Source organism: Scyliorhinus canicula, chromosome 9, assembly GCF_902713615.1.
Source record: "Scyliorhinus canicula chromosome 9, sScyCan1.1, whole genome shotgun sequence".
Lineage (NCBI taxonomy): Eukaryota > Metazoa > Chordata > Chondrichthyes > Carcharhiniformes > Scyliorhinidae > Scyliorhinus > Scyliorhinus canicula.
The window spans coordinates 99,562,647-99,586,141 of NC_052154.1; the positions used below are offsets into that span (position 1 = coordinate 99,562,647).

At 53.6% G+C, this 23,495-nt stretch overlaps 1 protein-coding gene across 5 annotated transcripts in view; it reads right to left on the bottom strand.

The window, feature by feature from the left end:
* Positions 1–23,495, bottom strand: part of cpt1ab (carnitine palmitoyltransferase 1Ab (liver)) — a 119,407-nt gene that overhangs the window by 23,522 nt on the left and 72,390 nt on the right. For all 5 annotated transcript variants that reach the window (XM_038807333.1, XM_038807332.1, XM_038807331.1 and 2 more), the window contains one exon: positions 22,177–22,282. In XM_038807333.1, coding sequence (XP_038663261.1) covers positions 22,177–22,282 — 106 coding nt within the window. The remainder of the gene's footprint in view (positions 1–22,176; positions 22,283–23,495) is intronic.

Genomic DNA, 23,495 nt, shown 5'->3' on the forward strand with positions numbered 1-23,495 from the left:
AGGGTGTTAAAGGAATTGGTAGCAGAGATAGTGGATCCATTGGTTATAATATTCCAAAATTCCCTGGATATGGGAAAGGTTCCAGTGGATTGGAAAAATGCTGATGTAACTCCCTTATTCAAAAGGGAAGGGAAGCAGAATGTGGGAAATTATAGACCAGTTAGTTTAACTTCTGCTGTTGGGAGAGTTTTAGAATCCGTTATGAAGGAAGTAATATCAGGACATTTGGAAAGTCAAAACACAATCCATCAGAGTCAGCATGGTTTTATGAACGGTAAATCATGCTTGACCAATTTGCTAAAGTTCTTCGAAGATGTAACAAGCAAAGTGGACAATTGGGATCCTGTAGATGTACTATATCTGGACTTGCGGCAGGCATTTGACAAGGTGCTGCACAGAAGGTTAATTCACAAGGTTAGATCACAGGCGATTAGGGGTAATTTGTTAGCTTGGATAGAAGGCTGGCTGACAGAGAGTTGGGATAAATGGGTCTTTCTCTGGGTGGCAAGATATAACTAGTGGAGTGCCATAGCGTTCGGTCCTTGAGCCCCAGCTATTTACACTCTACATAAACGACTTGGATACAGTGGTAGAAGGTTCTATAGCCAAATTTGAAGACGACACAAGAATAGGTGGTTCAAGGCCCCAACTATTTACAATCTATGTTAATGACTTGGATACCAGATAGGAGATTCTATAGCCAAATTTGCAGATGACACTAAAAAAACATGGGTCAGTAAGCTGCAATGAGGATATAAGAACCTTACAAATGGATATAGATAGGTTAGGAGAGTGGGCCAAAGTGTGGCAGATGGTGTTTAATAGGGATAACTGCGAGGTCAACCATTATGGTTGGAAAAATGGAATGGCAACTTATCTAAATGGGGAGAGACTTTGGGGATGCTCCGATGCAGAGAGATTTGGGTGCCCTCATGCATGAGCCGCTTAAAACTAGTATGCAGGTAATAAAGAAAGTGGGGTGGCATGGTGGCGTAGTTAGCACTGCTGCTTCACAGCGCTGAGGATCCGGGTTCGAGCCTGGCCCGGAGTCACTGTCCATGTGGAGTTTGCACATTCTCCCCGTGTCTGCATGAATCTCACGCACACAACCCAGAGATCCGCAGGGTAGGTGGATTGGCCACGCTAAATTGCCCCTTAATTGCAAAAAAGGAAAGAAAGCAAATGAAATGTTGGCATTTAAAGCTAAAAAAAAAGTATATAAAAGGTCAGGAACTGATGTTGCAACTATACAATGCATTGGCAAGACCACACCTGGGTTATTGGGCACAGTTTTCGTCACCTTATTTGAGGAATGATGTAGTGACATTGGGGGCAGTTCAAAGGAGGCTCACTAGATAGATTCCAAAGATAGGGGCAGCACGGTAGCATTGTGGATAGCACAATTGCTTCACAGCTCCAGTGTCCCAGGTTCATTCCGGCTTGGGTCACTGTCTGTGCGGAGTCTGCACATCCTCCCAGTGTGTGCGTGCGTTTCCTCCGGTCTCCTCCCACAGTCCAAAGATGTGCAGGTTTAGGTGGATTGGCCATGATAAATTGCCCCATGTGTCCAAAATTGTCCTTGGTGTTGGGTGGAGGTGTTGACCTTGGGTAGGGTGCTTTTTTCAAGAACTGGTGCAGACTCGATGGGCCGAATGACCTCCTTCTGCACTGTAAATTCTATGATAATCTATGATATGGGGTTTGTTTCATGAAGAGAGATTAAATAGTTAAGGCCTATACTCTCTAAGTTTAGAAGAATGAGTGGAGATCTCATTGTGTAAGATGGTAAAAGGTATGGATAAAGTAGACGTGAAGTGGATGCTTCCTCTTGTGGGTCAACCTAGAAGGAGAGGTCATAGTTTTAGGATAAGGGGTAGTAAACTTTCAACAGATGAGGAGAAATAATGTCTCCCAAAGGGTTGTAAATCTGAGGAAGTCGTTACACCAGAGTGCGGTGGATGCAGGGACAGTGAGTAAATTGGAGGAGTAAGACAGATTTCTAATTGATAATGGGCTGAAGGGTTACAGAGAACGGGCAGTGTGGTGGAGTTGAGGCCAGGATGTGATCAGCCGTGGTCATATTGAATGGCGGAGCAGGCTCGAGAGGAATAAAATTGCCTACTCCTGCTTCTTATGTTGTAAGAAAGAACTCATTTGTCTAATTCCACCTTTCAGCACTTGGTCTGTGGCCCTGCAGGTAGCACGTCAAGCACAAATCTGGTGATCTTCATTAATAAGATGATTTTTTGATGAACAACTGATCAAAGGTTATGGGCAGAAGGCAGGGGAATGGGAATGAGAAACATATCAACCGTGATTGAATGGCAGAGCGGACTCGATGTGCTGAATGGCATAATTCTGCTCCAATATCTATGGTCTTATGGGAAAGGTGAGGATCGGGAATTTACTGTCCGAGAGTGTGGTGGAGACGGGGTCAATGCCGAGAGTGTGGTGGAGATGGGGTCAATGCCGAGAGTGTGGTGGGGACAGGGTCAATGCCGAGAGTGTGGTGGAGACGGGGTCAATGCTGAGAGTGTGGTGGAGACGGGGTCAATGCTGAGAGTGTGGTGGAGACAGGGTCAATGCTGAGAGTGTGGTGGAGACGGGGTCAATGCTGAGAGTGTGGTGGAGACGGGGTCAATGCTGAGAGTGTGGTGGAGACGGGGTCAATGCTGAGAGTGTGATGGAGACGGGGTCAATGCTGGGAGTGTGGTGGAGACGGGGTCAATGCTGAGAGTGTGGTGGAGACAGGGTCAATGCTGAGTGTGTGGTGGAGACAGGGTCAATGCTGAGAGTGTGGTGGAGACAGGGCCAATGCTGAGTGTGTGGTGGAGACAGGGTCAATGCTGAGAGTGTGGTGGAGACGGGGTCAATGCTGAGAGTGTGGTGGAGACTTGGTCAATGCTGAGAGTGTGGTGGAGACGGGGTCAATGCTGAGAGTGTGGTGGAGACTGGGTCAATGCTGAGTGTTTGGTGGAGACGGGGTCAATACTGAGAGTGTGGTGGAGACGGGGTCAATGCTGAGAGTGTGGTGGAGACGGGGTCAATGCTGAGAGTGTGGTGGAGACGGGGTCAATGCTGAGAGTGTGGTGGAGACTGGGTCAATGCTGAGTGTTTGGTGGAGATGGGGTCAATACTGAGAGTGTGGTGGAGACAGGGTCAATGCTGAGAGTGTGGTGGAGACAGGGTCAATGCTGAGAGTGTGGTGGAGACGGGGTCAATGCTGAGTATGGTGTAGACAGGGTCAATGCTGAGAGTGTGGTGGAGACGGGGTCAATGCTGAGAGTGTGGTGGAGACAGGGTCAATGCTGAGAGTGTGGTGGAGACAGGGTCAATGCTGAGAGTTTGGTGGAGACAGGGTCAATGCTGAGGGTGTGGTGGAGACGGGGTCAATGCTGAGAGTGTGGTGGAGACAGGGTCAATGCTGAGTGTGGTGGAGACAGGGTCAATGCTGAGAGTGTGGTGGAGACGGGGTCAATGCTGAGAGTGTGGTGGGGACAGGGTCAATGCTGAGGGTGTGGTGGAGACGGGGTCAATGCTGAGAGTGTGGTGGAGACAGGGTCAATGCTGAGAGTGTGGTGTAGACAGGGTCAATGCTGAGAGTGTGGTGGAGACAGGGTCAATGCTGAGAGTGTGGTGGGGACAGGGTCAATGCTGAGTGTGTGGTGGGGACAGGGTCAATGCTGAGTATGGTGTAGACAGGGTCAATGCTGAGAGTGTGGTGGGGACAGGGTCAATGCTGAGTATGGTGTAGACAGGGTCAATGCTGAGAGTGTTTGGTGGAGATGGGGTCAATGCTGAGTGTTTGGTGGAGATGGGGTCAATGCTGAGAGTGTGGTGGAGACAGGGTCAATGCTGAGTGTGTGGTGGAGACGGGGTCAATGCTGAGTATGGTGTAGACAGGGTCAATGCTGAGAGTGTGGTGGAGACGGGGTCAATGCTGAGAGTGTGGTGTAGACAGGGTCAATGCTGAGTGTGGTGGAGACTGGGTCAATGCTGAGAGTGTGGTGGAGATGGGGTCAATGCTGAGAGTGTGGTGGAGACAGGGCCAATGCTGAGAGTGTGGTGGAGACAGGGTCAATGCGGAGAGTGTGGTGGAGACAGGGTCAATACTGAGAGTGTGGTGGAGACGGGGTCAATGCTGAGAGTGTGGTGGAGACGGGGTCAATGCTGAGAGTGTGGTGGAGACAGGGTCAATACTGAGTGTGTGGTGGAGACAGTGTCAATGCTGAGTGTGGTGGAGACAGGGTCAATGCTGAGAGTGTGGTGGAGACGGGGTCAATGCTGAGAGTGTGGTGTAGACAGGGTCAATGCTGAGTGTGGTGGAGACTGGGTCAATGCTGAGAGTGTGGTGGAGATGGGGTCAATGCTGAGAGTGTGGTGGAGACAGGGTCAATGCTGAGAGTGTGGTGGAGACAGGGTCAATGCTGAGAGTGTGGTGGAGACAGGGTCAATGCGGAGAGTGTGGTGGAGACAGGGTCAATGCTGAGAGTGTGGTGTAGACAGGGTCAATGCTGAGAGTGTGGTGGAGACAGGGTCAATGCTGAGAGTGTGGTGGAGACAGGGGCAATGCTGTGAGTGTGGTGGAGACAGGGGCAATGCTGTGAGTGTGGTGGAGACGGGGTCAATGCTGAGAGTGTGGTGGAGACAGGGTCAATGCTGAGAGTGTGGTGGAGACAGGGTCAATGCTGAGAGTGTGGTGGAGACAGGGTCAATGCTGAGAGTGTGGTGGGGACAGGGTCAATGCTGAGTGTGTGGTGGGGACAGGGTCAATGCTGAGTATGGTGTAGACAGGGTCAATGCTGAGAGTGTGGTGGGGACAGGGTCAATGCTGAGTATGGTGTAGACAGGGTCAATGCTGAGAGTGTTTGGTGGAGATGGGGTCAATGCTGAGTGTTTGGTGGAGATGGGGTCAATGCTGAGAGTGTGGTGGAGACGGGGTCAATGCTGAGTATGGTGTAGACAGGGTCAATGCTGAGAGTGTGGTGGAGACGGGGTCAATGCTGAGAGTGTGGTGTAGACAGGGTCAATGCTGAGTGTGGTGGAGACTGGGTCAATGCTGAGAGTGTGGTGGGGACTGGGTCAATGCTGAGAGTGTGGTGGAGACAGTGTCAATGCTGAGAGTGTGGTGGGGACAGGGTCAATGCTGAGAGTGTGGTGGAGAAGGGGTCAATGCTGAGTGTGTGGTGGAGACGGGGTCAATGCTGAGAGTGTGGTGGAGACGGGGTCAATGCTGAGAGTGTGGTGGGGACGGGGTCAGTGCTGAGAGTGTGGTGGAGACAGGGTCAGTGCTGAGAGTGTGGTGGAGACAGTGTCAGTGCTGAGAGTGTGGTGGAGACAGGGTCAATGCTGAGTGTGTGGTGGAGACAGGGTCGATGCTGAGAGTGTGGTGGAGACAGGGTCGATGCTGAGAGTGTGGTGGGGACAGGGTCAATGCTGAGAGTGTGGTGGAGACAGGGTCAATGCTGAGTGTGTGGTGGAGACAGGGTCAATGCTGAGTGTGTGGTGGAGACAGGGTCAATGCTGAGAGTGTGGTGGAGACGGGGTCAATGCTGAGAGTGTGGTGGAGATGGTGTCAATGCTGAGAGTGTGGTGGAGATGGGGTCAATGCTGAGTGTTTGGTGTAGACAGGGTCAATGCTGAGAGTGTGGTGGAGACAGGGTCAATGCTGAGTGTGTGGTGGAGACAGGGTCAATGCTGAGTATGGTGTAGACAGGGTCAATGCTGGGAGTGTGGTGGAGACGGGGTCAATGCTGAGAGTGTGGTGGAGACGGGGTCAATGCTGAGAGTGTGGTGTAGACAGGGTCAATGCTGAGAGTGTGGTGGAGACGGGGTCAATGCTGAGAGTGTGGTGGAGACGGGGTCAATGCTGAGAGTGTGGTGTAGACAGGGTCAATGCTGAGAGTGTGGTGGAGACAGGGTCAATGCTGAGAGTGTGGTGGAGACAGGGGCAATGCTGTGAGTGTGGTGGAGACAGGGGCAATGCTGTGAGTGTGGTGGAGACGGGGTCAATGCTGAGAGTGTGGTGGAGACAGGGTCAATGCTGAGAGTGTGGTGGAGACAGGGTCAATGCTGAGAGTGTGGTGGAGACAGGGTCAATGCTGAGAGTGTGGTGGGGACAGGGTCAATGCTGAGTGTGTGGTGGGGACAGGGTCAATGCTGAGTATGGTGTAGACAGGGTCAATGCTGAGAGTGTGGTGGGGACAGGGTCAATGCTGAGTATGGTGTAGACAGGGTCAATGCTGAGAGTGTTTGGTGGAGATGGGGTCAATGCTGAGTGTTTGGTGGAGATGGGGTCAATGCTGAGAGTGTGGTGGAGACGGGGTCAATGCTGAGTATGGTGTAGACAGGGTCAATGCTGAGAGTGTGGTGGAGACGGGGTCAATGCTGAGAGTGTGGTGTAGACAGGGTCAATGCTGAGTGTGGTGGAGACTGGGTCAATGCTGAGAGTGTGGTGGGGACTGGGTCAATGCTGAGAGTGTGGTGGAGACAGTGTCAATGCTGAGAGTGTGGTGGGGACAGGGTCAATGCTGAGAGTGTGGTGGAGAAGGGGTCAATGCTGAGTGTGTGGTGGAGACGGGGTCAATGCTGAGAGTGTGGTGGAGACGGGGTCAATGCTGAGAGTGTGGTGGGGACGGGGTCAGTGCTGAGAGTGTGGTGGAGACAGGGTCAGTGCTGAGAGTGTGGTGGAGACAGTGTCAGTGCTGAGAGTGTGGTGGAGACAGGGTCAATGCTGAGTGTGTGGTGGAGACAGGGTCGATGCTGAGAGTGTGGTGGAGACAGGGTCGATGCTGAGAGTGTGGTGGGGACAGGGTCAATGCTGAGAGTGTGGTGGAGACAGGGTCAATGCTGAGTGTGTGGTGGAGACAGGGTCAATGCTGAGTGTGTGGTGGAGACAGGGTCAATGCTGAGAGTGTGGTGGAGACAGGGTCAATGCTGAGTGTGTGGTGGAGACAGGGTCAATGCTGAGTGTGTGGTGGAGACAGGGTCAATGCTGAGAGTGTGGTGGAGACAGGGTCAATGCTGAGAGTGTGGTGGAGACGGGGTCAATGCTGAGAGTGTGGTGGAGACGGGGTCAATGCTGAGAGTGTGGTGGAGACAGGGTCAATACTGAGAGTGTGGTGGAGACAGGGTCAATGCTGAGTGTGTGGTGGAGACAGGGTCAATGCTGAGAGTGTGGTGGAGACAGGGTCAATGCTGAGAGTGTGGTGGAGACAGGGTCAATGCTGAGAGTGTGGTGGAGACAGGGTCAATGCTGAGAGTGTGGTGGAGACGGGGTCAATGCGGAGTGTGTGGTGGAGACAGGGTCAATGCTGAGAGTGTGGTGGAGACAGGGTCAATGCTGAGTGTGTGGTGGAGACAGGGTCAATGCTGAGAGTGTGGTGGAGACAGTGTCAATGCGGAGAGTGTGGTGGAGACAGGGTCAATGCTGAGAGTGTGGTAGAGACGGGGTCAATGCTGAGAGTGTGGTGGAGACAGTGTCAATGCTGAGTGTGTGGTGGAGACGGGGTCAATGCTGAGAGTGTGGTGGAGACAGGGTCAATGCTGAGAGTGTGGTGGAGACAGTGTCAATGCTGAGTGTGGTGGAGACAGGGTCAATGCTGAGAGTGTGGTAGAGACGGGGTCAATGCTGAGAGTGTGGTGGAGACAGGGTCAATGCTGAGAGTGTGGTGGGGACAGTGTCAATGCTGAGTGTGTGGTGGAGACAGGGTCAATGCTGAGAGTGTGGTGGAGACGGGGTCAATGCTGAGAGTGTGGTGGAGACGGGGTCAATGCTGAGAGTGTGGTGGAGACGGGGTCAATGCTGAGAGTGTGGTGGAGACGGGGTCAATGCTGAGAGTGTGGTGGAGACAGGGTCAATGCTGAGAGTGTGGTGGAGACAGGGTCAATGCGGAGAGTGTGGTGGTGACGGGGTCAATGCTGAGAGTGTGGTGGAGACGGGCTCAATGCGGAGAGTGTGGTGGAGACAGGGTCAATGCTGAGGGTGTGGTGGAGACAGGGTCAATGCTGAGAGTGTTGTGGAGACGGGGTCAATGCTGAGAGTGTGGTGGAGACAGGGTCAATACTGAGAGTGTGGTGGAGACAGGGTCAATGCTGAGAGTGTGGTGGAGACAGTGTCAATGCTGAGTGTGGTGGAGACAGGGTCAATGCTGAGAGTGTGGTAGAGACGGGGTCAATGCTGAGAGTGTGGTGGAGACAGTGTCAATGCTGAGTGTGTGGTGGAGACAGGGTCAATGCTGAGAGTGTGGTGGAGACGGGGTCAATGCTGAGAGTGTGGTGGAGACGGGGTCAATGCTGAGAGTGTGGTGGAGACGGGGTCAATGCTGAGAGTGTGGTGGAGACGGGGTCAATGCTGAGTGTTTGGTGTAGACAGGGTCAATGCTGAGTGTGTGGTGGAGACGGGGTCAATGCTGAGAGTGTGGTGTAGACAGGGTCAATGCTGAGAGTGTGGTGGAGACGGGGTCAATGCTGAGAGTGTGGTGGAGACGGGGTCAATACTGAGAGTGTGGTGGAGACAGGGTCAATGCTGAGTGTGTGGTGGGGACAGGGTCAATGCTGAGTATGGTGTAGACAGGGTCAATGCTGAGAGTGTGATGGGGACAGTGTCAATGCTGAGTATGGTGTAGACAGGGTCAATGCTGAGTGTGGTGGAGACAGGGTCAATGCTGAGAGTGTGGTGGAGACAGGGTCAATGCTGAGAGTGTGGTGGAGACGGGGTCAATGCTGAGAGTGTGGTGGAGACGGGGTCAATGCTGAGTATGGTGTAGACAGGGTCAATGCTGAGAGTGTGGTGGAGACGGGGTCAATGCTGAGAGTGTGGTGTTGACAGGGTCAATGCTGAGTGTGGTGGAGACTGGGTCAATGCTGAGAGTGTGGTGGGGACTGGGTCAATGCTGAGAGTGTGGTGGAGACAGTGTCAATGCTGAGAGTGTGGTGGGGACAGGGTCAATGCTGAGAGTGTGGTGGAGAAGGGGTCAATGCTGAGTGTGTGGTGGAGACGGGGTCAATGCTGAGAGTGTGGTGGAGACGGGGTCAATGCTGAGAGTGTGGTGGGGACGGGGTCAGTGCTGAGAGTGTGGTGGAGACAGGGTCAGTGCTGAGAGTGTGGTGGAGACAGTGTCAGTGCTGAGAGTGTGGTGGAGACAGGGTCAATGCTGAGTGTGTGGTGGAGACAGGGTCGATGCTGAGAGTGTGGTGGAGACAGGGTCGATGCTGAGAGTGTGGTGGGGACAGGGTCAATGCTGAGAGTGTGGTGGAGACAGGGTCAATGCTGAGTGTGTGGTGGAGACAGGGTCAATGCTGAGTGTGTGGTGGAGACAGGGTCAATGCTGAGAGTGTGGTGGAGACAGGGTCAATGCTGAGAAAGTGGTGGAGACAGGGTCAATGCTGAGTGTGTGGTGGAGACAGGGTCAATGCTGAGTGTGTGGTGGAGACAGGGTCAATGCTGAGAGTGTGGTGGAGACAGGGTCAATGCTGAGAGTGTGGTGGAGACGGGGTCAATGCTGAGAGTGTGGTGGAGACGGGGTCAATGCTGAGAGTGTGGTGGAGACAGGGTCAATACTGAGAGTGTGGTGGAGACAGGGTCAATGCTGAGTGTGTGGTGGAGACAGGGTCAATGCTGAGAGTGTGGTGGAGACAGGGTCAATGCTGAGAGTGTGGTGGAGACAGGGTCAATGCTGAGAGTGTGGTGGAGACAGGGTCAATGCTGAGAGTTTGGTGGAGACGGGGTCAATGCGGAGTGTGTGGTGGAGACAGGGTCAATGCTGAGAGTGTGGTGGAGACAGGGTCAATGCTGAGTGTGTGGTGGAGACAGGGTCAATGCTGAGAGTGTGGTGGAGACAGTGTCAATGCGGAGAGTGTGGTGGAGACAGGGTCAATGCTGAGAGTGTGGTAGAGACGGGGTCAATGCTGAGAGTGTGGTGGAGACAGTGTCAATGCTGAGTGTGTGGTGGAGACGGGGTCAATGCTGAGAGTGTGGTGGAGACAGGGTCAATGCTGAGAGTGTGGTGGAGACAGTGTCAATGCTGAGTGTGGTGGAGACAGGGTCAATGCTGAGAGTGTGGTAGAGACGGGGTCAATGCTGAGAGTGTGGTGGAGACAGGGTCAATGCTGAGAGTGTGGTGGGGACAGTGTCAATGCTGAGTGTGTGGTGGAGACAGGGTCAATGCTGAGAGTGTGGTGGAGACGGGGTCAATGCTGAGAGTGTGGTGGAGACGGGGTCAATGCTGAGAGTGTGGTGGAGACGGGGTCAATGCTGAGAGTGTGGTGGAGACGGGGTCAATGCTGAGAGTGTGGTGGAGACAGGGTCAATGCTGAGAGTGTGGTGGAGACAGGGTCAATGCGGAGAGTGTGGTGGTGACGGGGTCAATGCTGAGAGTGTGGTGGAGACGGGCTCAATGCGGAGAGTGTGGTGGAGACAGGGTCAATGCTGAGGGTGTGGTGGAGACAGGGTCAATGCTGAGAGTGTTGTGGAGACGGGGTCAATGCTGAGAGTGTGGTGGAGACAGGGTCAATACTGAGAGTGTGGTGGAGACAGGGTCAATGCTGAGAGTGTGGTGGAGACAGTGTCAATGCTGAGTGTGGTGGAGACAGGGTCAATGCTGAGAGTGTGGTAGAGACGGGGTCAATGCTGAGAGTGTGGTGGAGACAGTGTCAATGCTGAGTGTGTGGTGGAGACAGGGTCAATGCTGAGAGTGTGGTGGAGACGGGGTCAATGCTGAGAGTGTGGTGGAGACGGGGTCAATGCTGAGAGTGTGGTGGAGACGGGGTCAATGCTGAGAGTGTGGTGGAGACGGGGTCAATGCTGAGTGTTTGGTGTAGACAGGGTCAATGCTGAGTGTGTGGTGGAGACGGGGTCAATGCTGAGAGTGTGGTGTAGACAGGGTCAATGCTGAGAGTGTGGTGGAGACGGGGTCAATGCTGAGAGTGTGGTGGAGACGGGGTCAATACTGAGAGTGTGGTGGAGACAGGGTCAATGCTGAGTGTGTGGTGGGGACAGGGTCAATGCTGAGTATGGTGTAGACAGGGTCAATGCTGAGAGTGTGATGGGGACAGTGTCAATGCTGAGTACGGTGTAGACAGGGTCAATGCTGAGTGTGGTGGAGACAGGGTCAATGCTGAGAGTGTGGTGGAGACAGGGTCAATGCTGAGAGTGTGGTGGAGACGGGGTCAATGCTGAGAGTGTGGTGGAGACGGGGTCAATGCTGAGAGTGTGGTGGAGACGGGGTCAATGCTGAGAGTGTGGTGGAGACAGGGTCAATGATGAGAGTGTGGTGGAGACGGGGTCAATGCTGAGAGTGTGGTGGAGACGGGGTCAATGCTGAGAGTGTGGTGGAGACAGGGTCAATGCTGAGGGTGTGGTGGAGACGGGGTCAATGCCGAGGGTGTGGTGGAGACAGGGTCAATGCCGAGAGTGTGGTGGAGACAGTGTCAATGCTGAGAGTGCGGTGGAGACAGGGTCAATGCTGAGGGTGTGGTGGAGACGGGGTCAATGCCGAGAGTGTGGTGGAGACAGGGTCAATGCTGAGAGTGTGGTGGAGACAGTGTCAATGCTGAGAGTGTGGTGGAGACAGGGTCTATGCTGAGAGTGTGGTGGAGACAGGGTCTATGCTGAGAGTGTGGTGGAGACAGGGTCAATGCTGAGAGTGTGGTGGAGACAGGGTCAATGTTGAGAGTGTGGTGGAGACAGTGTCAATGCTGAGAGTGTGGTGGAGACAGGGTCTATGCTGAGAGTGTGGTGGAGACTGGGTCAATGCTGAGAGTGTGGTGGAGATGGGGTCAATGCCGAGAGTGTGGTGGAGACGGGGTCAATGCCGAGAGTGTGGTGGAGACAGGGTCAATGCTGAGAGTGTGGTGGAGACTGGGTCAATGCTGAGAGTGTGGTGGAGATGGGGTCAATGCTGAGAGTGTGGTGGAGATGGGGTCAATGCTGAGAGTGTGGTGGAGACGGGGTCAATGCTGAGAGTGTGGTGGAGACGGGGTCAATGCTGAGAGTGTGGTGGAGACCGGGTCAATGCTGAGAGTGTGGTGGAGACGGGGTCAATGCTGAGAGTGTGGTGGAGACGGGGTCAATGCTGAGAGTGTGGTGGAGACAGGGTCAATGCTGAGAGTGTGGTGGAGACAGGGTCAATGCTGAGAGTGTGGTGGAGACGGGGTCAATGCTGAGAGTGTGGTGGAGATGGGGTCAATGCTGAGAGTGTGGTGGAGATGGGGTCAATGCTGAGTGTTTGGTGGAGATGGGGTCAATGCTGAGAGTGTGGTGGAGACAGGGTCAATGCTGAGAGTGTGGTGGAGACGGGGTCAATGCTGAGAGTGTGGTGGAGACCGGGTCAATGCTGAGAGTGTGGTGGAGACGGGGTCAATACTGAGAGTGTGGTGGAGACGGGGTCAATGCTGAGAGTGTGGTGGAGACGGGGTCAATGCTGAGAGTGTGGTGGAGACGGGGTCAATGCTGAGAGTGTGGTGGAGACGGGGTCAATGCTGAGAGTGTGGTGGAGACGGGGTCAATGCTGAGAGTGCGGTGGAGACAGGGTCGATGCTGAGAGTGTGGTGGAGACGGGGTCAATACTGAGAGTGTGGTGGAGACAGGGTCGATGCTGAGAGTGTGGTGGAGACGGGGTCAATACTGAGAGTGTGATGGAGACAGGGTCGATGCTGAGAGTGTGGTGGAGACAGGGTCGATGCTGAGAGTGTGGTGGAGACGGGGTCAATACTGAGAGTGTGATGGAGACAGGGTCGATGCTGAGTGTTTGGTGGAGATGGGGTCAATGCTGAGTGTGTGGTGGAGACTGGGTCAATGCTGAGTGTTTGGTGGAGATGGGGTCAATGCTGAGTGTGTGGTGGAGACTGGGTCAATGCTGAGTGTTTGGTGGAACATAGAACATAGAACAGCCAGTGCAGAAGGAGGCCACTTGGCCCATCGAGTCTGCACCGACCCACTGAAGCCCTCACTTCCACCCTATCCACGTAACCCAATAATCCCTCCTCACCTTTTTGGACACCAAGGGCAATTTGAGGCCAATCCACCTAACCTGCACGTCTTTGGAGACAGTGTCAATGCTGAGAGTGTGGTGGAGACAGGGTCAATGCTGAGAGTGTGGTGGAGACAGGGTCAATGCTGAGAGTGTGGTGGAGACAGGGTCAATGCTGAGAGTGTGGTGGAGACAGGGTCAATGCTGAGAGTGTGGTGGAGACAGGGTCAATAGAACAGTACAGCACAGAACAGGCCCTCCGGCCCTCGATGTTGTGCCGAGCAATGATCACCCTACCTAAACCCACGTAACCCATATACCCGTAACCCAACAATCCCCCCATTAACCTTACACTACGGGCAATTTAGCATGGCCAATCCACCTAACCCGCACATCTTTGGACTGTGGGAGGAAACCGGAGCACCCGGAGGAAACCCACGCACACACTGGGAGGACGTGCAGACTCCACACAGACAGTGACCCAGCCGGGAATCGAACCTGGGACCCTGGAGCTGTGAAGCATTGATGCTAACCACCATGCTACCGTGAGGCCAATGTTGAGAGTGTGGTGGAGACAGGGTCAATGCTGAGAGTGTGGTGGAGACAGGGTCAATGCTGAGAGTGTGGTGGAGACAGGGTCAATGCTGAGAGTGTGGTGGAGACAGGGTCAATGCTGAGAGTGTGGTGGAGACAGGATCAATGCTGAGAGTGTGGTGGAGACAGGATCAATGCTGAGAGTGTGGTGGAGACAGGGTCAATGCTGAGAGTGTGGTGGAGACAGGGTCAATGCTGAGAGTGTGGTGGAGACGGGGGTCAATGCTGAGAGTGTGGTGGAGACAGGGTCAATACTGAGAGTGTGGTGGAGACGGGGTCAATGCTGAGAGTGTGGTGGAGACAGGGTCAATGCTGAGAGTGTGGTGGGGACAGGGTCAATGCTGAGAGTGTGGTGGAGACGGGGTCAATGCTGAGAGTGTGGTGGAGACGGGGTCAATGCTGAGAGTGTGGTGGAGACGGGGTCAATGCTGAGAGTGTGGTGGAGACGGGGTCAATGCTGAGAGTGTGGTGGAGACGGGGTCAATGCTGAGAGTGTGGTGGAGACAGGGTCAATGCTGAGAGTGTGGTGGGGACAGGGTCAATGCTGAGAGTGTGGTGGAGACGGGGTCAATGCTGAGAGTGTGGTGGAGACGGGGTCAATGCTGAGAGTGTGGTGGAGACGGGGTCAATGCTGACAGTGTGGTGGAGACGGGGTCAATGCTGAGAGTGTGGTGGAGACGGGGTCAATGCTGAGAGTGTGGTGGAGACAGGGTCAATGCTGAGAGTGTGGTGGAGACAGGGTCAATGCTGAGAGTGTGGTGGAGACAGGATCAATGCTGAGAGTGTGGTGGAGACGGGGTCAATGCTGAGAGTGTGGTGGAGACGGGGTCAATGCTGAGAGTGTGGTGGAGACGGTCAATCCTGAGAGTGTGGTGGAGACAGGGTCAATGCTGAGAGTGTGGTGGAGACGGGGTCAACGAGGAGAGTGTGGTGGAGACAGGGTCAATGCTGAGAGTGTGGTGGAGACGGGGTCAATGCTGAGAGTGTGGTGGAGACAGGGTCAATGCTGAGAGTGTGGTGGAGACGGGGTCAATGCTGAGAGTGTGGTGGAGACAGGGTCAACGAGGAGAGTGTGGTGGAGACAGGGTCAATGCTGAGAGTGTGGTGGAGACAGGGTCAATGCTGAGAGTGTGGTGGAGACGGGGTCAATGCTGAGAGTGTGGTGTAGACAGGGTCAATGCTGAGAGTGTGGTGGAGACGGGGTCAATGCTGAGGGTGTGGTGGAGACAGGGTCAATGCTGAGGGTGTGGTGGAGACAGGGTCAATGCTGAGAGTGTGGTGGGGACGGGGTCAATGCTGAGAGTGTGGTGGAGACAGGGTCAATGCTGAGTGTGTGGTGGAGACAGGGTCAATGCGGAGAGTGTGGTGGTGACGGGGTCAATGCTGAGAGTGTGATGGGGACAGGGTCAATGCTGAGTATGGTGTAGACAGGGTCAATGCTGAGTGTGGTGGAGACAGGGTCAATGCTGAGAGTGTGGTGGAGACGGGGTCAATGCTGAGAGTGTGGTGGAGACGGGGTCAATGCTGAGAGTGTGGTGGAGACAGGGTCAATGCTGAGAGTGTGGTGGAGACGGGGTCAATGCTGAGAGTGTGGTGGAGACAGGGTCAATGCTGAGGGTGTGGTGGAGATGGGGTCAATGCTGAGAGTGTGGTGGAGACAGTGTCAATGCTGAGTGTGGTGGAGACAGGGTCAATGCTGAGAGTGTGGTAGAGACGGGGTCAATGCTGAGAGTGTGGTGGAGACAGTGTCAATGCTGAGTGTGTGGTGGAGACAGGGTCAATGCTGAGAGTGTGGTGGAGACGGGGTCAATGCTGAGAGTGTGGTGGAGACGGGGTCAATGCTGAGAGTGTGGTGGAGACGGGGTCAATGCTGAGTGTTTGGTGTAGACAGGGTCAATGCTGAGTGTGTGGTGGAGACGGGGTCAATGCTGAGAGTGTGGTGTAGACAGGGTCAATGCTGAGAGTGTGGTGGAGACGGGGTCAATGCTGAGAGTGTGGTGGAGACGGGGTCAATGCTGAGAGTGTGGTGGAGACGGGGTCAATACTGAGAGTGTGGTGGAGACAGGGTCAATGCTGAGTGTGTGGTGGGGACAGGGTCAATGCTGAGTATGGTGTAGACAGGGTCAATGCTGAGAGTGTGATGGGGACAGTGTCAATGCTGAGTATGGTGTAGACAGGGTCAATGCTGAGTGTGGTGGAGACAGGGTCAATGCTGACAGTGTGGTGGAGACAGGGTCAATGCTGAGAGTGTGGTGGAGACGGGGTCAATGCTGAGAGTGTGGTGGAGACGGGGTCAATGCTGAGAGTGTGGTGGAGACGGGGTCAATGCTGAGAGTGTGGTGGAGACAGGGTCAATGATGAGAGTGTGGTGGAGACGGGGTCAATGCTGAGAGTGTGGTGGAGACGGGGTCAATGCTGAGAGTGTGGTGGAGACAGGGTCAATGCTGAGGGTGTGGTGGAGATGGGGTCAATGCTGAGGGTGTGGTGGAGACAGGGTCAATGCCGAGAGTGTGGTGGAGACAGGGTCAATGCTGAGGGTGTGGTGGAGATGGGGTCAATGCTGAGGGTGTGGTGGAGACAGGGTCAATGCCGAGAGTGTGGTGGAGACAGTGTCAATGCTGAGAGTGCGGTGGAGACAGGGTCAATGCTGAGGGTGTGGTGGAGACAGGGTCAATGCTGAGAGTGTTGTGGAGACAGGGTCAATGCTGAGAGTGTGGTGGAGACGGGGTCAATGCTGAGAGTGTGGTGGAGACAGGGTCAATGCTGAGAGTGTGGTGGAGACAGTGTCAATGCTGAGTGTGGTGGAGACAGGGTCAATGCTGAGAGTGTGGTAGAGACGGGGTCAATGCTGAGAGTGTGGTGGAGACAGTGTCAATGCTGAGTGTGTGGTGGAGACAGGGTCAATGCTGAGAGTGTGGTGGAGACGGGGTCAATGCTGAGAGTGTGGTGGAGACGGGGTCAATGCTGAGAGTGTGGTGGAGACGGGGTCAATGCTGAGTGTTTGGTGTAGACAGGGTCAATGCTGAGTGTGTGGTGGAGACGGGGTCAATGCTGAGAGTGTGGTGTAGACAGGGTCAATGCTGAGAGTGTGGTGGAGACGGGGTCAATGCTGAGAGTGTGGTGGAGACGGGGTCAATACTGAGAGTGTGGTGGAGACAGGGTCAATGCTGAGTGTGTGGTGGGGACAGGGTCAATGCTGAGTATGGTGTAGACAGGGTCAATGCTGAGAGTGTGATGGGGACAGTGTCAATGCTGAGTATGGTGTAGACAGGGTCAATGCTGAGTGTGGTGGAGACAGGGTCAATGCTGACAGTGTGGTGGAGACAGGGTCAATGCTGAGAGTGTGGTGGAGACGGGGTCAATGCTGAGAGTGTGGTGGAGACGGGGTCAATGCTGAGAGTGTGGTGGAGACGGGGTCAATGCTGAGAGTGTGGTGGAGACAGGGTCAATGATGAGAGTGTGGTGGAGACGGGGTCAATGCTGAGAGTGTGGTGGAGACGGGGTCAATGCTGAGAGTGTGGTGGAGACAGGGTCAATGCTGAGGGTGTGGTGGAGATGGGGTCAATGCTGAGGGTGTGGTGGAGACAGGGTCAATGCCGAGAGTGTGGTGGAGACAGTGTCAATGCTGAGAGTGCGGTGGAGACAGGGTCAATGCTGAGGGTGTGGTGGAGACGGGGTCAATGCCGAGAGTGTGGTGGAGACAGGGTCAATGCTGAGAGTGTGGTGGAGACAGTGTCAATGCTGAGAGTGTGGTAGAGACAGGGTCTATGCTGAGAGTGTGGTGGAGACAGGGTCTATGCTGAGAGTGTGGTGGAGACAGGGTCAATGCTGAGAGTGTGGTGGAGACAGGGTCAATGTTGAGAGTGTGGTGGAGACAGTGTCAATGCTGAGAGTGTGGTGGAGACAGGGTCTATGCTGAGAGTGTGGTGGAGACTGGGTCAATGCTGAGAGTGTGGTGGAGATGGGGTCAATGCCGAGAGTGTGGTGGAGACGGGGTCAATGCCGAGAGTGTGGTGGAGACTGGGTCAATGCTGAGAGTGTGGTGGAGATGGGGTCAATGCTGAGAGTGTGGTGGAGATGGGGTCAATGCTGAGAGTGTGGTGGAGACGGGGTCAATGCTGAGAGTGTGGTGGAGACGGGGTCAATGCTGAGAGTGTGGTGGAGACCGGGTCAATGCTGAGAGTGTGGTGGAGACGGGGTCAATGCTGAGAGTGTGGTGGAGACGGGGTCAATGCTGAGAGTGTGGTGGAGACAGGGTCAATGCTGAGAGTGTGGTGGAGACAGGGTCAATGCTGAGAGTGTGGTGGAGACGGGGTCAATGCTGAGAGTGTGGTGGAGATGGGGTCAATGCTGAGAGTGTGGTGGAGATGGGGTCAATGCTGAGTGTTTGGTGGAGATGGGGTCAATGCTGAGAGTGTGGTGGAGACAGGGTCAATGCTGAGAGTGTGGTGGAGACGGGGTCAATGCTGAGAGTGTGGTGGAGACCGGGTCAATGCTGAGAGTGTGGTGGAGACGGGGTCAATACTGAGAGTGTGGTGGAGACGGGGTCAATGCTGAGAGTGTGGTGGAGACGGGGTCAATGCTGAGAGTGTGGTGGAGACGGGGTCAATGCTGAGAGTGTGGTGGAGACGGGGTCAATGCTGAGAGTGTGGTGGAGACGGGGTCAATGCTGAGAGTGCGGTGGAGACAGGGTCGATGCTGAGAGTGTGGTGGAGACGGGGTCAATACTGAGAGTGTGGTGGAGACAGGGTCGATGCTGAGAGTGTGGTGGAGACGGGGTCAATACTGAGAGTGTGATGGAGACAGGGTCGATGCTGAGAGTGTGGTGGAGACAGGGTCGATGCTGAGAGTGTGGTGGAGACGGGGTCAATACTGAGAGTGTGATGGAGACAGGGTCGATGCTGAGAGTGTGATGGAGACAGGGTCGATGCTGAGTGTTTGGTGGAGATGGGGTCAATGCTGAGTGTGTGGTGGAGACTGGGTCAATGCTGAGTGTGTGGTGGAGACTGGGTCAATGCTGAGTGTTTGGTGGAGATGGGGTCAATGCTGAGTGTGTGGTGGAGACTGGGTCAATGCTGAGTGTTTGGTGGAACATAGAACATAGAACAGCCAGTGCAGAAGGAGGCCACTTGGCCCATCGAGTCTGCACCGACCCACTGAAGCCCTCACTTCCACCCTATCCACGTAACCCAATAATCCCTCCTCACCTTTTTGGACACCAAGGGCAATTTGAGGCCAATCCACCTAACCTGCACGTCTTTGGAGACAGGGTCAATGCTGAGAGTGTGGTGGAGACAGGGTCAATGCTGAGAGTGTGGTGGAGACAGGGTCAATGCTGAGAGTGTGGTGGAGACAGGGTCAATGCTGAGAGTGTGGTGGAGACAGGGTCAATGCTGAGAGTGTGGTGGAGACAGGGTCAATGCTGAGAGTGTGGTGGAGACAGGGTCAATGCTGAGAGTGTGGTGGAGACAGGGTCAATGCTGAGAGTGTGGTGGAGACAGGGTCAATGCTGAGAGTGTGGTGGAGACAGGATCAATGCTGAGAGTGTGGTGGAGACAGGGTCAATGCTGAGAGTGTGGTGGAGACAGGGTCAATGCTGAGAGTGTGGTGGAGACGGGGTCAATGCTGAGAGTGTGGTGGAGACAGGGTCAATACTGAGAGTGTGGTGGAGACGGGGTCAATGCTGAGAGTGTGGTGGAGACAGGGTCAATGCTGAGAGTGTGGTGGGGACAGGGTCAATGCTGAGAGTGTGGTGGAGACGGGGTCAATGCTGAGAGTGTGGTGGAGACGGGGTCAATGCTGAGAGTGTGGTGGAGACGGGGTCAATGCTGAGAGTGTGGTGGAGACGGGGTCAATGCTGAGAGTGTGGTGGAGACGGGGTCAATGCTGAGAGTGTGGTGGAGACAGGGTCAATGCTGAGAGTGTGGTGGGGACAGGGTCAATGCTGAGAGTGTGGTGGAGACGGGGTCAATGCTGAGAGTGTGGTGGAGACGGGGTCAATGCTGAGAGTGTGGTGGAGACGGGGTCAATGCTGAGAGTGTGGTGGAGACGGGGTCAATGCTGAGAGTGTGGTGGAGACGGGGTCAATGCTGAGAGTGTGGTGGAGACGGGGTCAATGCTGAGAGTGTGGTGGAGACAGGGTCAATGCTGAGAGTGTGGTGGAGACAGGGTCAATGCTGAGAGTGTGGTGGAGACAGGATCAATGCTGAGAGTGTGGTGGAGACGGGGTCAATGCTGAGAGTGTGGTGGAGACGGGGTCAATGCTGAGAGTGTGGTGGAGACGGTCAATCCTGAGAGTGTGGTGGAGACAGGGTCAATGCTGAGAGTGTGGTGGAGACGGGGTCAACGAGGAGAGTGTGGTGGAGACAGGGTCAATGCTGAGAGTGTGGTGGAGACGGGGTCAATGCTGAGAGTGTGGTGGAGACAGGGTCAATGCTGAGAGTGTGGTGGAGACGGGGTCAATGCTGAGAGTGTGGTGGAGACAGGGTCAACGAGGAGAGTGTGGTGGAGACAGGGTCAATGCTGAGAGTGTGGTGGAGACAGGGTCAATGCTGAGAGTGTGGTGGAGACGGGGTCAATGCTGAGAGTGTGGTGGAGACGGGCTCAATGCGGAGAGTGTGGTGGAGACAGGGTCAATGCTGAGGGTGTGGTGGAGACAGGGTCAATGCTGAGGGTGTGGTGGAGACAGGGTCAATGCTGAGAGTGTGGTGGGGACGGGGTCAATGCTGAGAGTGTGGTGGAGACAGGGTCAATGCTGAGAGTGTGGTGGAGACAGGGTCAATGCGGAGAGTGTGGTGGTGACGGGGTCAATGCTGAGAGTGTGGTGGAGACGGGCTCAATGCGGAGAGTGTGGTGGAGACAGGGTCAATACTGAGAGTGCGGTGGAGACGGGGTCAATGTTGAGAGTGTGGTGGAGATGGGGGCAGTGGATGTTGTCGATATGGACTTCAGTAAGGCATTTGATGGCAGACTGGTACAAAAGGTGGAGTCACACGGGATCAGGGGTGAGCTGGCAAGTTGGATACAGAACTGGCAAGGTCATAGAAGGCAGAGAGTAGCAATGGAAGGGTGCTTTTCTAATTTGAGGGCTGTGACTAGTGGTGTTCCGCAGGGATCATTGCTGTTCGTAGTATATATAAATGATTTGGAGGAAAATGTAACTGGTCCGATTAGTAAGTTTGCAGGTGACACAAAGGTTGGTGGAATTGTGGATAGCGATGAGGACTGTCAGAGGATACAGCAGGATTTAGATCGTTTGGAGACTTGGGCGGGGAGATGGCAGATGGAGTTTAATCCGGACAAATGTTATGTAATTCATTTTGGGTAGGGAATATGCAGTGAATGGTAGAACCCTCAAGAGTATTGACAGTCAGAGAGATCTAGGTGTACAGATCCACAGGTCACTGAAAGGGGCAACGCAGGTGGAGAAGGTAGTCAAGAAGGCATACGGCCAGCTTGCCTTCATTGGCTGGGGCATTGAGTATAAGAATTGGCAAGTCATTTTGCAGCTGTATAGAACCTTAGTTAGGCCACACTTGGAGTATAGTGTTCAATTCTGGTCGCCACACTACCAGAAGGATGTGGAGGCTTTAGAGAGGGTGCAGAAGAGATTTACCAGTATGTTGCCTGGTATGGAGGGCATTAGCTATGAGGAGCGGTTGAATAAACTCTGTTCGTTCTCACTGGAACGACGGAGGTTGAGGGGCGACCTGATGGAGGTCTACAAAATTATGAGGGGCATAGACAGAATGGGTAGTCAAAGGCTTTTTCCCCAGGGTAGAGGGGTCAAATACTAGGGGGCATAGGTTTAAGGTGCGAGGGGCAAGGTTTATAGGGGATGTACGAGACAAGTCCTTTTTTACACAGAGGATAGTGGGTGCCTGGAACTCGCTGCCGATGGAGGTGATGGAAGCAGGGACGATCGTGATATTTAAGGGGCATCTTGACAAATACATGAATAGGATGGGAATAGAGGGATACGGACCCAGGAAGTGTAGAAGATTTTAGTTTAGACGGGCAGCATGGTCGGCACAGGCTTGGAGGGCCAAAGGGCCTGTTCCTGTGCTGTACTTTCCTTTGTTCAATGCTGAAAGTGTGGTGGAGACAGGGTCAATGCTGAGAGTGTGGTGGAGACAGGGTCAATGCTGAGAGTGTGGTGGAGACAGGGTCAACGCTGAGAGTGTGGTGGAGACAAGTCAGTTGAGATATTGAAGAGGGAATTAGATTATTCTCTGAAAAGGAAGAATGCGCATGGGCTGAAGGCAGGAAATTGGCATTTGGTGAATTGTTACTTCAGTGTCAGCAGAGTTAGAAGGGAGAGTGGTCTCTTTCGGTGTTGTAACCATTCTCTGATTGAATGAATCCCACTGGCCCATGATCATCCCTTGTGTGTCTGTCAATGCAGAAAGGTGTCAGTTCTCTCATTCTCTCTGGCAAAACAATGTCAGAAAAACACAGGCTTCAGAGAATCTTCCCAATCTCCTCACATCCTCTGTGACAATTTTAAATTGTTGGCTTTTTGGAAACATATTCACAACAAACTATGGCAGCTGAAGAAGTCTCTTTTTGCAGTTTGACGTTCAGTACGCTGGGACACTGATGATAATCCTACCTCCCACAAATGGCCAATGATGGGTGCGTCTGCCCACGAGTGTTCAGCATTCAGACCGATTTTACCGTTCTTAAAGACAATAAAACTTAAAGATTTATCAAACCACCTGTAAAAAAAAAAGAGTTGTGTTTTTTTTAAAAAAGTGTCCAAAGTTCAGCCTCTTTTTTTACAATCCGCCTCCCCCCCCAGACTGACCCATCCACTTCCCACTCAGACACTCTCCTGGTTAGTCTCTCCACCTGCACAGACAGCTTTTCATTAATCCTGTCAAACCTCTTTTTTATTGAAATTTTTTATTCAGATTTTCACTATTTTTGCAAAGTGTACAAAAAGACCATATATTAACGCATCATAGAAATTACCCCCTTTCCCCACACCAATATGAACTAACCGCCCCACCCTGCATATTTTCAGGGTCTTAGTTATATACATGTGTCAGCTCCATCAAAAGAAAGACGGGAGAGGGAGCGTTACACGTGAGCTTTGCGCACGAGCAGTGGGGCAGCAGTCACATCCGGAGTCAGCCCACAGGCAGAGTGGCTTTAAATTTGGGAATTTGAAGCAGAGCAGGGATTCAGTGCAGAGTGGGAAGATGTTTTTTTCTCCTTGCTTTGTAACTTTTAAATCTTCGGACCGTGGACTTGCCCTCCTGCAGCTGAGACTACAAGGAAGAAAGCTGATTAGTAAGTAGTCGGTAAGTCTTTACAACTTTCATCAATTATCGCTTGAAAATACCTTTTGTCGTTTAAAATCTGTAAGGGCTCTAACTGGCAGCAACAAGGACAAGGAAGGAAGGGCCATAGAGAATTGGATTTAATCTAATACAGGCACCTTCCAAAGGTTTCATTTATTGGAGTAAGTCATGGCAGGGGAGCTCAAAGCCTTTATCTGTTCCTCTTGCTCCATGTGAGAGGTCAGGAACATTGCCCAGTGCCCAGGGCCAGCACATGTGCAGGAAGTGTCTCCAGCTACAGCTCCTGGAAGCCCAGGTTTCGGAGCTAGAGTGGCGGCTGGGGACACTGTGGAGCATCCGCGAAGTGGAGAGTGTTGTGGATAGCACGTATAGAGAGGTATAGAGAGGTGGTCATTCCGCAGACTCAGACTCTGCAGGCAGGAAGGGAATGGGTGACCACTGACAAATCAAGGCAGGTAGTGCAGGAATCTCCTTTGGCCATTCCCCTGCAGAACAGAGATACCGTTGAGGGGAATGGCACCTCAAGGGAAATCAGCAACAGACAAATTTGTTCTGTTGCAGAAAGGAGGAGCAAAATGTGTGCGAATGCAATGGTTATAGGGAATTCATTGTATGGAGAATAGAT